General features: G+C 30.8%; 1 protein-coding gene and 2 pseudogenes across 1 annotated transcript; all 3 read right to left on the bottom strand.

Moving 5' to 3' along the window:
- Positions 1-344: 344 nt before the first annotated feature.
- LOC105765568 (F-box protein At4g00755-like) lies at positions 345-2,541 on the bottom strand (annotated as a pseudogene).
- A 3,455-nt stretch (positions 2,542-5,996) lies between these two features.
- Positions 5,997-8,406, bottom strand: LOC105765566 (F-box protein PP2-A11). The gene is made up of 3 exons (XM_012584745.2): positions 7,817-8,406; positions 7,591-7,709; positions 5,997-6,459 (listed from the first exon to the last, which is right to left on the bottom strand). The coding sequence occupies exons 1-3, from the start codon at positions 8,135-8,137 to the stop codon at positions 6,042-6,044; spliced, it is 858 nt and encodes a 285-aa protein (XP_012440199.1). The 5' UTR covers positions 8,138-8,406; the 3' UTR covers positions 5,997-6,041.
- Positions 8,407-14,193: 5,787 nt separating this feature from the next.
- Positions 14,194-16,017, bottom strand: LOC105762290 (cytochrome P450 87A3-like; annotated as a pseudogene).
- Between the last annotated feature and the right edge of the window lie 483 nt (positions 16,018-16,500).

Below are 16,500 nucleotides of genomic sequence, written 5' to 3'. Positions count from 1 at the left end.
TCTCCGTTGTTAAATAGTTGTGAAAGTATATAAAGTGAGTTCGATTATATTTTACGAAAAATGAGTAAATTAATCTCTTTACTTTGCAAATTAATCTCTTTACTTTTGATAAAAGAGCAAATTAATTTTTCTCCTAAAACTTTTATCCATTTGTACTACTGAAAATGGTATGACTGATAAAGCAACTAGATAGTGTATCTCATGCTGATATATGGTGATCAACTTTTAATAGTAGAATGAATGAAAATTTTAATAAAAATTTATTTTACTTTTTGATCTTACATATAGAAATTAATTTATCCACGTAACTATAATACAATCTGATTGATTTTTAATACAGGAACTTGGCTGTAAGTAAATGATCATTAAATTTACCCTCCAATTGATTCATGCATGGCTCATATTTTGCTCATCACAGCTCAATTACATCACTTTAGCAACAAAATGTATAAAAACTTCGATACAGGATTGCCAGTCAGTTTTTTCAGGTTCACTATCTTCCTATTTGCAGTAACAGAATCTGATGTCAGGGCAAGCAGAAATACAGAAACCATACTGTAACTGTTATGAACAATTCTTAGGGTGAAGCGGGGGGTGGTTCATTATCTGCATCGTTAGCACGACCTGCCCTTGCCTGAAGTAATGTATTCAATAACATTTGTTCCCAACCTCTTGTGCCTCTCTGTAATAATCTTGCAGTGAAGGTACGAAAACGAGAAGATGCACCGTTTCCCGTGTAAGTGGTTGTGAAGAAAGTGTACGTTTCCCTGTTTCGGGCAAGTACTTCAAAGCACACCTCCCTGATGAATCAGGCATCTCTATATCAAACCTTGGTAAAAGCGGTCGTCCAACAGCTTGAACATGGGAGATACTGCACAAGGCTCAAATCAATTTTTATCATTCTAAATTTTGTTAAAGCCTAAATTAAAGCATGATTTACAATTTACATCTCAGTGATTGGAAGAAGTTAAAAGAGAGAGAGAGAGAACCATATATAATATAAACCATCCATTTCTTGTCTCTGAACTCTACCGAGTAACTCAACTTGCATGTATCCTCCAATGCAAAGAACAGGCTCTGGTAGCTTGAACTTTTGTAAGCAATTTTCCTGGCAATACATTATTGGATCCGTTAAATGAAGCAGATAACTTTAAAACCAAAGCCTAATCCAGCTGGTCGGCACGAAGCTCACCTGAACCATTGGAAATTCTGGTGAAGTATATGTCCAAATGAACTCGTCATCTGCCCATTTATTACTAGAAGTCGAACTATCCGTCATTTCACTCTGCAATTTATGACCCATTCTAAACCTGACAGCCTTAGACGAGTATATTGGGAAGTTGTACTGAAAATAAGCTGATACACAAACATAATTCTGTCAATTCTAAGGCTTTCACTATAGGCAAGTTGGGCAGGCAAAAGACGAGCACGACAATTTGGAGTTAAAACCTTGGAATGGCTGAACATGGATTTCTGTAACGATACACATCTTGGTCATCAACTTATAAAGTAAAGTCTCGGGGACGGCAGGATTGTTTTGCCCTTCACTCGACCAATACGATGCTCTGGTGTCTATTCTATCAAACGGCTCCAAAGTATTATGGATGCTTTCCTCTGGGTAATTATCTGTGCTCGATGCAATAACGGCCTCCGATATACAATCTTTTCTTACGAAAGGGTTAAACGCTTGAGCCAACAAGGTATAGATTCTATGATTCTTCCTAAGACATTCCAACTCATCACAATCATTCTGTTTATGTCCAACGGTATCTATCAAGTTGTTCATCTCAATGGTATGAACAATACCGGAAATTTCAGGAAATAATTTCAGGCAAAGCTGTTTACCAAGACCATTTTCAATCACTGCAAGATGAATAAAACCGATCCTATCGAATTAATCAATGCTGATTCTTCGATATTTAATAGAACATAAAGCTAAATTCTACCAAAGACATTGATTTGCTTACCAAATTGATGCCAAGAACTAGAAACCAAGCTAACCCTAATGAGATCAGAGGGGTTAACCAGATTCATGAGAATCTTCGTAGAAATATCAGGTCCAAGCAATTCTATAAAATCACCACAATAATCCATTTTTGGATCCTTTGCATAGCTTCAGCAATAACTGTAAAATATCAGAAACCCCAATTCACAATTGTCTACAATAAGCAACAAAAGATTAAAAAAGAGAACCTGTATTCTGGGTTTTCATTGAAGATCAATACAAAATTGTTACCCTAAGCTGAAATCATATTAAAACTAATCAAAAGGAAAATTAAACAGAACAAACAGGAAATACCCAAATCCTAAATTTCAGTAAAGGGTGAAGTTAAATGGAGAAGAATTGGTGGCAAGCGATAGATCCAAAGCCAAAAGCTAAAAGTACAGAAAATTGAATAATTTTATTTTGGGACAAAAAAAGTTTCTACTTTTATGTGGGATTTGTAAGTAATTGAACTTTATTTGTCTTTAAATATTTTAAAAAGCTTATCTTGGAAAGAAAGAAATTTTGAAATTAACCCAAAAAACAGACAAAGGACATTGTTTTAAGAAATAGATGAACGGGACAACTGAGAAAAGAATAATAAATAAACAAATAAAACAAGGGTAAATTCTACAAATGGTCACCCGACTATGCCGGCATTTCTGTTTTGGTCACTCAATTTTAAAAATTTTCAATTTAAGCACTAACGTTTGAATTTGCTACTGTTTTGGTCACCTGCGGTTAAATTGAATGGTATAATAACACATTTAGTCATCACTACTTACATATTCTATCAATTTGATCCTAATTCTAAATAATTCAATAATTTAAACCTTCACATCTGTAAATTCTATTAATTTAGTCCTCAAGCACATTTTCATCACAAATAGAAATTATAAAAACAACAAAAATTTTAATAGGGTAAGGTCTCATTGTTTTTGGGTGAGGAACTGCTTTTTTTAATTTTTTTTCGAGTTGAGAAAATTGATAGTCTCCTTCCTGTTGAAGAGCATTGGGGATTTTTTTTTCAATTGATTTGTTTTTCTTTATTATTATTATTACTGGAAATTCCTTTTCAAAATCAAAAGAGTGCAATTATAAGCTCTTTCGTGTTGTGCCTGATCAATATCATAACCAAAAAAGTGTATGAATAAAAGGAGAATGAAATAATGAGCCCTATAGGCCATAACTGCACTGATGATAGAGCACTTCATTTGGGTCCTAATCATCTGTCTCGATGCCAATCCCAACTCCTTACTCAACTGCAACTTTTGCTTCTCGTTTGGGTGTGGACATTCCTTGAACATCCTTCACATTTTCACTAACAAACACAAAACCAATTCCTTCATAAAAAAACATAGAAGAAGAATGTTCTTATGATTTCTCTGAATATGGTGAGCGGTGTGGAATGTAAGGGTTTTTCTGTCGAGAAAGGTCAGAGCCACTTACTCCTCCACCACCTCCTTAATCCATATTTATGGACTTAATGTCTCACCATTCCAAAATTACCTTGAATGAATACCAAAGAAAAGGTCCTTTTGTTCAACATCATCATCATCTGTCTTCTTGCTATAAAAAAAAAAACACCAAGAGCAATGAAAGGGTATTATCATTCTAATTTTTTTTAATGGATAAATAAGCACAATGTTTTTTTTTTTTTTGTTGTACTTAATCAATTTTGAGAGGTTCTTGAAGAACCTCTTATCCTTTATTTCTTTTGGAACACCCATATTTTGTTCTCGATGTGCTTTGGTTGTTTTAAGTTTAGTCTCAATTTCAATTTGATGAAAAAAAATATTTCCTCGACTTGCTTCAGCAGGAAGGAGATTACCAATTTCTCAGCTAAAGAAATTGAAAAAAAAAAAAGCAATTCCTCACCCAAAAATGACACCTTACAAACATTTTCCAATTAAATTTGATGTCATTTTTATAATTTCGATTTATGATGAAGATGTGTTTAAGGAAAAAATTGATAGAACTTATTAACGTGAAAAGTTAAATTTGTTGAATTATTTAGTAGTAGGACCAAATTGATAAAATATGTAAGTATTGAGGATTAAATGTGTTATCATACCATTTACAAAAAGCTTTTCGTGGGGATCAAAATAGGAACAAATTTAAACTTTAGTGCCTAAATTGAAAATATTTAAAATTAGATAACTAAAACAGAAACACAAACATAATTGGGTCACCATTTATATAGTTTACCCATAAAACAATGGAATTTGCTTCCTTTGCTTCCCCACCATAAATAATTATCAAATGAAAGAAACTTGGCACCAGCAAATATTTGACATTTTGAAGAGACAAGTGAGTTAGTCCATCTTTTGGATCATGAAATCATTGATGGGTTGTTTTAAAAAAAAACATTAAAAAAGCATACAAAAGATCCTTGTTTCTTTCATTGTAAAATTTTCATGGTCAAATTCTGTTGTTAGTCCTTATACTTCTATAGAATTTAAGATTTGATCTTTAAACTTTAAATTTTAAAAATTTAGCCTTCTTAATCATTATCGTTGCTGGCAATTGATGTTAAATTTTGTAACTTAACATGTTTATTTTTCGTCAATCATATGTCACGTCACATAAAAACAACCTAATTTAACATGCTAAATTGACAAATCTAGATTAAAAATACTTACGACTTTAATGAGTGGATTGAAATTTTAAATAAAAAAGTAGGATGACTTAATTTTTAATGTTTTAAGTACATGGACTACATCTCAAATTTTATCAAAGTATAAGGACTAACGACATATTTTAACCAATTTTACCCTTTGATGAAAATCATCCAACACAAGTAAAAGGCCAAATGTGCCATAAGTCCCTATACTCAATTTGAAATTTAGTCTTTATACTTTATTTTTAGGAATTTAGTTTTTACTTTTCAAATTTCAAAATTCAGTCCAATTGTTAACGTTATAAAGATTATTTTATTCGAGTTCATTACAATGTAATTTTTTAGTTACGTTATTACTAAGTGAGTATTTTTTTTTATTTCAAAATATCAAACCAACAAATTTTAAAAAAAAATTAACAGTGTTAACAATTGAACTTAAATTTTGAAATATAAAAAGTAGAGAAACTAACTTCTTAGGAATGAAAATATAGACTAAATTTTAAATTTATAAAGAGTACAGGGACCTATGGCATATTTTAACCAAAGTTAAACTAGCTAACAGGCAGCTCTGTAAATCAAAGAACAATGATGGGGTCGGGCCATTGGTGCTATAGATAAGAACGCCAACGTGGTTGAATTGTTCCTCACCACTCAATAATTGGGCCCAATTGGGTCCATTTCAAACCCAATTGTCTAAATTTCTTCCAAGGTAAAGGTGAAATTATGATTTTGTCCCTCTACCATGTTTAAATTGAGATTTAGTCCCTATACTTTAATTTCGCATAGCATGATCTTTCTACTTTTATAATATAATTAATTAGTCCAAATATTTAACACTAATAGTTAGTTTGGTTAAAATATTAACATGGAACACCCATTCCAACTTATCATGTTGACATGAATCCTTTTTTTCTCCTAAAAAGTAATGTCTCCAAAAAAAAACCATATCAACATTTAAATCGGAATAGTTAATGGTATTACCTAGTTTGAATAATTAATTAAACTGTAAAATTAGTTAATTAAATTATGTTAAGTTAAAGTATAATGACCAAATCCCAAATTTAAAATATTAGAGCAAAAAATCATAATTTAATCCTGTAATTCTTATGTTTATATTGTATTTATAAGATCACAATAGGTTTATATAAATTTCAATATGTTTATGTTTATTCATATGGTTTGTTTAATTTGAAAAGATGCAATATTTAAGAAGATAAGATCATATTTTTAATGTAAATGAAAAGATGGGTTAACCCACCAAACAAAACATACTTAAATATTGCAAAAGTAACCCATCTAAAAGGACTTTTTTGATACATTAAAAACATGAAAATAAAATGCCCAAATTATATCCTTGTGGACAAAATATAAAGATGAGTAAAAAAAAAACCATTTTGATTTAATTACTAAATAGTATAAAATCTTCTATTTTATTATTTACTTAAATCTCATCTGCCTAAACTCACTAGGGTATATGAATACAGAATCTACACAAAGACCTCCTTTTGTATGTGTACAATCGATTTGCATCATCGAAAACTTGATTTTTGTTGTCGGATTCGAGTCGTCAATGACGAAATCACCCGCGTGGTAATGAACCCAGTTTCCAGGTTCGTACAAATAACATTCCGACGAGATTTGGTGGCCGGTTGATGTTGAGAGTTGGAACCTTACAGGCTTCGTGTTCCAACCATGAACTTGATCTAGATTGCAGACTCGTCGACCGAATCGTTTCGAGGGTTTGCCTAAGTGCAGCCTGAAGAACACACTGTATGATCCTGGTGGAAACTCGAACTCCAATTCCCCAACCACTTCGAACCACCAAATTTGTTGAAGATATGCCACTGTCTCGAATCTATATATATACATATCAGATACACAATTAATATCTATGTTAACTATATATTTATCTATATGATGTGTAAGGATATTAAACAAGTTGCGAATTAAAAATTGAAAGTGTAATTTTCATATACAATGGAGCTCTTAACTTTTGCTTCTAAAATTAGATAATGTTAGTTTTACAAGCTTCTAGGGATGTATAAAAATATATATCCATACCTTTCATTAGGTGAGGCATCTACTTTGCAATGTAATATAATATTTTTGGTTTTAGTCTCTTTTAGGGTCACAAGTGCAAGTTGCAAACATTAGTGTTTTCCCTCAGAAAGGAAAAGTTGATCAGAAAATCCAGAAGATTTTTTCTTTGGGATAAAAGCCAACATTTAGTCTCAAAATTTGGTCCGAAAACCCTTTTTTTTCATCAAACTTGATAATTTTTCTTAATTTTATCTTTGAATTTAAATTTCATTAAAATTAAAATATGATGATGTAATATTCTAAAATATGTCATCACCTAGAATTTTTTTAATAAATTCTTTTTATTTATTTCCAGTTGATGATGCCACGTAATCTTCAAATTCCACTTCATAAATCGAAGTTCAGGGACTAAACTAAAAAAATATAAAATTTTAAGATTAATGTAAACCAAAGAAAATTCAAAGATAAAATTAAGGAAACATGGCTTTTATCTCTTTTTCTGTTTTAGATTCCCATCCAGAAAACTAGAAATGTCGTTTTCTTTATTCCCTTTTTATCACAATGGCATGGCAAAATAGACAACACCCCTTGATGACGAACATCCTAAATAGAATTGCTTTAAATTAAAAAAACAAATCTATACAATATGGTAGGTTGTCGAGGGAGGTCAGTTTCGGATTCAGTGATTCACTAATATGTATTATATAAAGGTATGGGTTCGAATCCATCAAAATGAATTGTTCACATTTTTTAGTGGTGAGACATTCCTCAAACTCGCCTTAAACTTTGTGAGTTCAAAAAAGAGATAAAATCCGAAATAAGAGTGAGCATGAATAAACCGAGTGCAATATTTTTATTTTGTTGGAGGGTCCAAAAACACACCTACCCTCAGGAGATATAAAAAACAGAAGAAGGAAAAAGATAGAAATGATTATGGTATTATTACCTGGATTCTTCTGTGGGAATGTGATTCCAATATCTCCGATCATCAATCCCTGTTATTTTCATTGCTTTGGCCGATACTGACAAGCAAAGCTTACCGCTGTTTTTATCCAACCACACTTCCTAAGAATCGGAAACAAAAAAAAAAAAAAAAACTCATTTTACATTTTTTTTTTATCGGTGATGGCATGAACAAGAAAGAGAATAAAAAAAGAAAGAAAAAGGACTACCTTGTTGCCACCATCGAAACGATTAGGGCTACAAAGTCTAGCAAAAGTCTCTTTTTTGCACAAAGAATCTGGGTTTCGACCAAGAACTTTCTCAACCAGATACCTGTAATTTGATGGCAGCTTGGTTTCCCATACGAAATCAGCCAACGAAGCTCCACGAAATGCTTTGTTAAGTCTCGCTAATTTGCATATCTCTGGGGGATCTAAGTACATGAATATAGATGATATGCAACTTTCAGGGACATCGTTAAGACCTGTTTTTAATTGAAAATTTGCAGTACCCTTTTGAGCATCAAGATCAGAAGAAACACCAGCCCCCATAAAAGAAAAAAGGAAAAAGCTTTGAAGAAGATCAAACGGGAGATTTTTTTTTTTTTTGGTATGGAGAAAGGGTTTTTAATTGTAGAGAAGAAGATGGTAAATGAAGCAGAGTTGAGGAGAGATGAAAGAAGAGGTCACCATTTTCTTCAGGGTTAAGGGAGAGAGAGAGAGAAGAAGAAGAAGAAGAAGAAGAAGAAGGGTTAATGGAGTCTTTGAGGAAAGAAAAAGGATAAAGTTGATTAATATTCTCCACTTGACAACGACGAAAAAGGGCACGTTTATATGAGTGTGCATGGAATATATACATTTATATATGTAGGATTATTATTCTCAGTGGAATATTTTTTTTTTTACCTACTGTAAGGTGATAGTTATATTTGTATTGGAGACGGGGGAAGGCAGAAAATTTCTTTAGGGTGAAAATTAAAATTTAATTTTTATAATAATAGAAATTTAATTTCATCAGTTGAATAGAATTTATATTTTTATAGTTTTTAAAATTATATTAAATTATTATTATTTTAAGAGGAAAAATATAATTTTATTTTTATTATTTTAAAATTTTAAAAATTTAAAGGACCTAAATAAAAATTTTGTATAGGAGAGTCGAAACCCAACCTCTAGCTACGCTCCTAGTTGGAGTAAAATGATAAAATAATTAAAAGAAAACATTTGGTGTGATTTTAAATATGTTTGTAAAGTGTTTTATTACTTTATTAATAATGGCTAGAATAGTATATGTTTTTGTATTTTGATAAAATTTAAGATTTAATCTCTGTACTTATTGTTTTATTTAAAATCTCAGTTCAAATGTTAAAGCCATAATTTTTAAAGAAATTATCAATTTAGAATTTTAATTAAGTTGTACGGATTAAAATTAAAAATTAAAAAAATAAACAAATTTAATTTTTAATATTTATAATACAAATACCAAGTCTCAAATTCTATACTAATACAGGGATTAACAGTAGATTTTAACCCATATATGTTGTCTAGTGGAAATGGATTGGAGGAATATGTACACAAACGTTATCCATACGCCAAATTTTGTGGTTTCAGGAGGAGAGAAAACTGGCTGATGCATTTAAATTCCAACCAATAATTAAATCGGTTCAAAGCTTAGAAATTATTTTTGGTTTATACTTGCATTTATAATTGTGTCCATTACATTTCGAAAAATAAAATTGATTATTTTTTATTAAAAATATTGATTAAAGCGTTAAATTATTAAACATGATAGCTAGGGACGAAGCTAAGAATTTTGTTTAGGGGCTAAGATAAGATTATTAAATTTGGAGGGACTAAAGCTAAAAATTTTGTATTAAAATACTTAAATTAAATTATTAATTTTTCAAAAGGACTAAAATTATAGTTTTTCTATTTAATCAATGGTTAAAAAGGATTAAATTGAATCTTGTAATTTTAGAAAGAGACTATAAATGCAGTTCTCTCATTAAGTCAAGGGAAGCCCAGACCCCTATCTGCCCCTTTTAGATACACTCCTGATGGTAGTCCATATGACAATCCATATATACTTCATGTAATTTTCTTTTATTTCTTATGAACCGTTTGTAATATGTTTTTGAATTATTTGTTGACACGACATATAAAAGAAAAATAATGTCATGTCAGCATGAAGTATACATGGAATGCTATACAAATTTCATGCCAACAGTATTAGAAAAATTAATGTTTTAATCACTATCTCCGTTAAAAAAATGATTCGACTCTTTTTGAAAGATTAAATGACAAATTCTAACTTAAGAAAAGAATAAGGACCAAATTGACAAAATGTAAGTATTAAAACTAAATTTATTCTAATGCCTATACATAATTCAACAAATTCTATTTAAATTACTAATACACAAATCATAGGGTAAACTATATTATCGATTGATAAGGTGAATTAATATATTTAATTCAAAACCTCATCAATGTGACAAGTACATAGAGGACTGAATTGAAATGTTAAAAATATGAAATATTATATGTATGATTAATAAGTGAAATAAGAGGGATTGGCTGGCCATGGGGATGGCCGGTGAGTGTATTTCGGCAGGTAGGCAACCTTTCGGCATACCTTCCTAATTATTAATAGCAAAAAAACAGGCCCTACAAGATTTAATTTAGATATCATTGTGAAGGATGCAATTGAATTAACTAATAAAAAGACACAATCATAAAACAAAACCTTTCTTCCATCTTCTAAATCGAAATTAAAAGCATTAATTATTTGGCTCGACTTATGCACATGAATTCCCTGTTTAAATAACCCATGTGTTCACTTATTCTTTAATGATGATACTACTTTAAAAAATGATAATCAATTGCTAATCGCATTTTCTTGGTAAGGTTTGGGTTTAAATATGATTATTTGTAAGTGTGATGAAATGTTGGATTGTATTTTGTTTCCTCTATTAAAAAAAATAGATAAATTAGTTTTTGAATGTTAGATTAAAGAGTAAATTGGTCATTCTGTTAAAAATTCCATCCATTTCTACCATTAAAAACTGGTTCCCATACATTAGCATGAGGCATACATGACACGCCAATATCATTGTTTGATTATTTCGTCAAATTGGGATCCTATTTGATACTTTTTCATCCACGGTTTTTCAATACAATAATCATCACCATTTAAATGTGTAGGATCCATCTATCAATTGTCAAAATCATGCTTGTAAATGGTGATTAAAGTTGTACCGGATAAAAAATAACAAAAAAAAAGTAATAGAAGGGAGTCAAACCTCGTTCCATCAACCACGTCAGATTTTAACAATACAAATGAACGATATTTTATTTTAACATAAAAGATCAGTTTGCTCTTTGAATTAATTTACCCATTTTTTATGTAGAAAAAATAAAGTACAATTTAACTTCTAATAAGAATGTCAGTGATGGTAAATTGGTAATTCCCTGTCCTCCTCATCAAATCATATTTTAATCAATGGTGCAAAGTTAAAAGTCCAAAAACATTGATTCTATAAATAAATAAATAAATAAACAAATAAAACAAATTTCACATGGGTTGACAATTTGTCTAAGCTACAACTGCGTGTGTGTGTGTGAAAGGAATAGAAGAAAAGCTCAGTTCCGCCATGGATGAATGAATGTAATTAGGTATCACGTTCTCATTTCTAGTCACCAAAGAGCAATAATGAAAAGCAGAATGTTTTCTTTTGGACCAATCTGTTTCTATTATTGTTGCCCACTGCTTAAAATTAAATATTTAATTATTATTTTTTAAAATAGCGACAAAGTTTATGTTCAAAATTAATCCTTTACCATTGTCATATCACAATATTCTTTATTAAAAAAACCCACCAAATTAGATTAAAGAAGGAAGAAAAGGACATGGGATGGTCCCTGACCTAGCCCTTCCCCACTCCTTCTTAATTTACGGTATTATCCACATAAACCATATTCTTCATCACTAATACCTGACCTGGCACTGACTCAGCAATGCTATCCAAGTCATTTTTAAAAAATTAAATTCGGATTATGTTGAATTTTGATTATATTCGAGATTATAAAAATATATATTAAATGATTCGAATAAAATATAATTTCACAATTTTAATAATTTATATTTTTATAATTTTTAAAATTAACTCAAAATTTTATAAAGATCAAAAAGTAAAATTTTTCTAAATTAAAAGGGGGAAAAATGAAAACAACATTTCTTTTGTTGAAGAGAATCAAATTCATGCATTGTTGCTGTAGTTAGTCACTTCAATGTAAGATATTGAATCCTCCTTTTCTCTATCATTTCATTGTAGTGGATTCTTTTAGCCCCATGAACAAATTAATAAACATGCATGCATGCATTTTGCATTTTGTCTCAGCAAATTCTTTGATTCATTTGCAGTTTATCATTTTTTAATTAATATTTAAAAATAAATAGATGAGACATAACAATTTTAATTTCACTTCTAAAATTAATATATATATAATATTTGGTACACTATGGGTGAAAATTTTAGATTTCACAAATAGAATTAGAGGTTGACAACTGTCCCATAGAGTATAGTAAAATATTAAAAAAATAAATATTTTAAAAAAAGAGATACATGACACTTTTTTAAGACTGTTTGTGGAATAAAAAAAGGTACATTATCAATGTACCAAATACTTTCTATATATAAACACATATTAGCAGTGTTGTTTGAACTAAATTGAATCAGTCGGCCAAATCGAGAATCAGTTGGGAAATCAGTCCGAAAAGTGATTTTGAACTGGTTAGATTGGGAGACGGTACGAACTAATTGAACCGACTAAAATATTAATTGAACTGGTTGTTGAATCTGAATTTTTATTTTTATTTTTGAAATTTTAATAAATTTTTAATCAAATCTAAAAACCAATAGCTTGATTGATTCAACTACAACTGTTTTAAAAAACATTGCAAATTAGATTATAACAAACGAATTGAATTGAATTTCCCTCCGTTGATTCGAGAGCTTCAACTACAAGCATTAAATAACAATACTATAATAAATTTTTTTATTTTGAAGTGTATGGCTAATCTAATAACGAAAGTTTCGTAAGGGGATTAGAGTAGGCAACCATGAGACAAAAATCTTATTTTTAAATAGATTCAATTCGGAACTGTTATATGTCCAAGGTCCAATATTGAAATAATTTCAAAGGTTTAAAGATCCATTTGTAAAATTATAAACAATGCGGTGAAACAACTTTCATAAAGGCAATAATGGCTGTGTAGAAAGAATTTAGGGTAGTAATATTGTTAGAGGTAGTTAAAAGTAAATCTAATCATGGTTGAGTTTGGGCCCGGTCCAACTCGAAAAATGGGTTTAAAATTTTATTCAAACTCAGTCTAAATAAAAAATGTTAAATCCGAGTCCATTCGGCCTGCCCGTATTAATTATTTTTATATATAAAAATAAATTTAAAAAAATATAATAAATCAAATACATTAAAAACATTAAAATAAATGTTTATCAATAAAATTGAAAATATATTAAAAAAATCTTTATACTTAAATAATGTTAAGATAGTTGTAATTTGACAAGCAAATACTTCTAAAATAGTAATAAAATTAACAATAAAATAAAAATTATACAATATCTAAATAAAAACAACAAAATAATATAATATAATAGCAAAATATGCTCATGAAGTTGACAGGTCAAAGGTTGAGATTGTATCTTCTCAAAGAAAATATGTTCTTCAATTGATAGAGGATATTGGTTTAAGGGGAGCCAAGGTGGTAGTTACCCCTTTGGAACACAATCAATATTAACTTCTGTGAAATATGATGAGATGGTACAAGGTAATAAAGAGGATGAGAACATGACAGACATTGCCTTGTATCAATGGCTAATTGGGAGGCTTTTATACTTCACACGTACTCAGCCTGACATTGTTTTCTCAATGCAACATCTTAGGGCCGGTTTATGCAAAGACCTAAAAGATCACATTATGGGGCTGCACTTTGAATAGTTAGTTATGTTAAAACAAATCCAGGAAGAGGGTTGTTTTCTACTGCATGTGGATCAACAAAACTGGTAGCATTTTGCGATTCTGATGACTCATGTTGCGAGGCTGTCAGGAACCTCTACATGATGACTCATTCCACTGACAATAGGAGATCACTTCGTGGGTGTTAATGGGGCTTATTACGGCTAACAATTCCAATTCCTCCGCTATGCTAGGTTGCCTGGCTTTTGTGGTGTCCTGCTCGGTTTCACCATCGACCCTGATACCGACTGCGACTTGTATGTCTATCTTTTATGTCTTGAATAGTCATGGTTGGTTACCACTTTTTGACAATGACCGGTTGTAATGTATGCAACGTTCCGTGATGGTGAGTACACAAATCGGTGGCAATGTGGCGTTGAAAGGAGAAGGTAATGAAATTTATGATTGCTTGATTTGATTATATTCGAACACGTTACATGCGTTTATGTCCGAATTTCGGTTTATTTCATGCATCTCTTACAAGCTAGACATAGCGTCATTGTTTCATAGTATGTTCTTGATCAATGTCTGGTCTTTTTTTTATCCAGGTTTGCTCTAACCATTCAACAGCAATTTCATATGAATTTTTTGTTCAAGATTTGAACATGGAAACCGTCCGGAAGCAGCAGTCCCGGCTGTCCAACAGCCTTTCCTTCTTTTATCACTGTCCACCTAAATCACTTGTAATTTGTACTATATTATTACATGTTGAACCATTAATTATAGAATGTTATGTTTTAATTTACTCGTATTACCTGTAATTTGTGACCAAATGGTGAAGGAAAATAGAGATTTGCAGCTTCACAAATTCGGCACCAGCACAAAGTCTCACAACACTACCAAACCCCATAAAGAATTTAGAACCTGCATTCAATTCTCTCCCCTGCTTGTTTATTTTCATGCTAATTAGTTTCTAAATCCAATAATATTAGAACCAAATTGTGTTCAAATTAGTTTTGGAATAATCAACTAAATCACCTTCCATCGCCATGGATTGAATGTAAGTGGATCCTCGTATTTTGTGGGGTTCAAAATGAACTGCTAGTGTACAAGCCAAAATGATCCAACCTGCAGGGATTTTATAATCTGTACCACCCACAATTCATACAAAATGAGCATATATACATTAAACATAGATGAATTTGGTTTATTGGACTTAAACCTGCCTTTTATTTCTATATCTTTGACCACTTTCCTGAAAATTGCAGGAACAATATTTCCAAGCCTGATGGTTTCATTAACCTGATGAAAAGCCATTGATTTATATATTAAACCTCTGTGTGAAGAAACAGTAGTGAAATCTATATATTATAGTGTTCAACAAGCTCACCATATGTGTGACAGTCATTGATTTATATTCTTTCCAAGTGATTCCGGAATCCTTTGTTTCTCTTTCCCTTAAAATTGTTTCATGTTCTTGCTGGTCGAAGAGACATGCATGTCAATTATTCAAAGAAAGTAAACAAATATAAGAATAGCGATCAAGACTTACTGTCAGTTCAACTTGGGCCAGAGGGTTGCTTTGAAGATACTGAAGAGCTAATACAACAGCAGAAGATGCAGATTCAAAAGCAGCAAAAGGAAGTGCAAACAACAAATCTAATGCTGTCTGTTCTGATAGGATGGTTCCAGCTTTGTTCATCTCTTCCAATACCACATCCAGAAAATCTTTGTCTTGTTTCTTTGTCTGTTCATTGTTTTGTTACGACCCTGTAAACATTTCCAGTAAGCAGGTCCCGGAATGTTTAGAGGAAAAGAAATTAAACCATCCAAGAAAGCTGAATAGCATCCAAGAAAGCTGAATAGCTTCCTCACAGTAAAATCATATATCATCTGTAAGATTAGAGAAAACCTGTCATGAATCATGATTTTTAGCTAAATTTAATCAAATAAAGTGTGTTGGAACTTGGAACCAAAGTTATAATACAGTTGATATAGCCTGTTTCAATTCCACTGAAGGTTGTTGACAAGACCATAACTGTAGATGTTTGCTTGTTAATTCCTCTATTTCGGAAACATGTTTTGTTTTCAAGGATTCGGAGCCAAACAGGTTCAAAATCAAATTCCTGAGATACTTGTGGAGAAATCCATGGCTGGATAAAACATTATCCTTGCCAATGATATCATCAAATTAGTCCATGTACCAGCTTTGCACCAGTTTCCCTTCTTGTTGGAAAATGAAATGGTTGACATCAGGATCAGTGGAAACAACAATCTGTCGACCAACCAAACTCGTTTTAAAGCAATGAACCATACCTGAAAATATAGAATTTAAAACGATTAAGATGATGATAAACGAACCTCACATGGCATTATACATCATCAATTCTTGCATTATAACACGACCTGTTGATTCTCTTTTTGATGAATGGTGAAACATCGGTGGTGGTGTAAGGAGTAAAGTTTTAAATGTCCAGAAGATAGAACAAATAATGATGTAAAAGAAGTTTTTGCAAATTTAATAACAACTTGAAAACCTGACCTATGCTGGTTATTGTTTAGAGTTTTATAGATTCCTAATGAAGTTATTAATATTCTGTTTTTGTTCCAATTAGTTCTTTGTTTTGTTCAACAAATATAAAATTAAGATTCCAACCCCAAGTTCTTAAGATTCAAACACTAACTTCTTGAGCAAGTTACAAAATTGTTTGTAAATTATGACAAGTCACTAATTTGTATTTATTTTAATCCAATTAATTCATTCAACAAATTTAAATCAAAATTTCAAATTAAACACCATACTTTTTAAAACAAAGTTATAACTTGTTGCCATTAGTAAGGTGAGGATAAAATCATTATAATTTAGACTTAATTCAATTGGTTTAATCTATTACCGATTCAAGTCATTATTGATACAATCGAATCAATCAAACAAACTTCAA

The sequence above is a fragment of the Gossypium raimondii genome, chromosome 12 (assembly GCF_025698545.1).
Source record: "Gossypium raimondii isolate GPD5lz chromosome 12, ASM2569854v1, whole genome shotgun sequence".
NCBI lineage: Eukaryota > Viridiplantae > Streptophyta > Magnoliopsida > Malvales > Malvaceae > Gossypium > Gossypium raimondii.
This window is presented reverse-complemented; position numbering and strand designations above follow the sequence as displayed.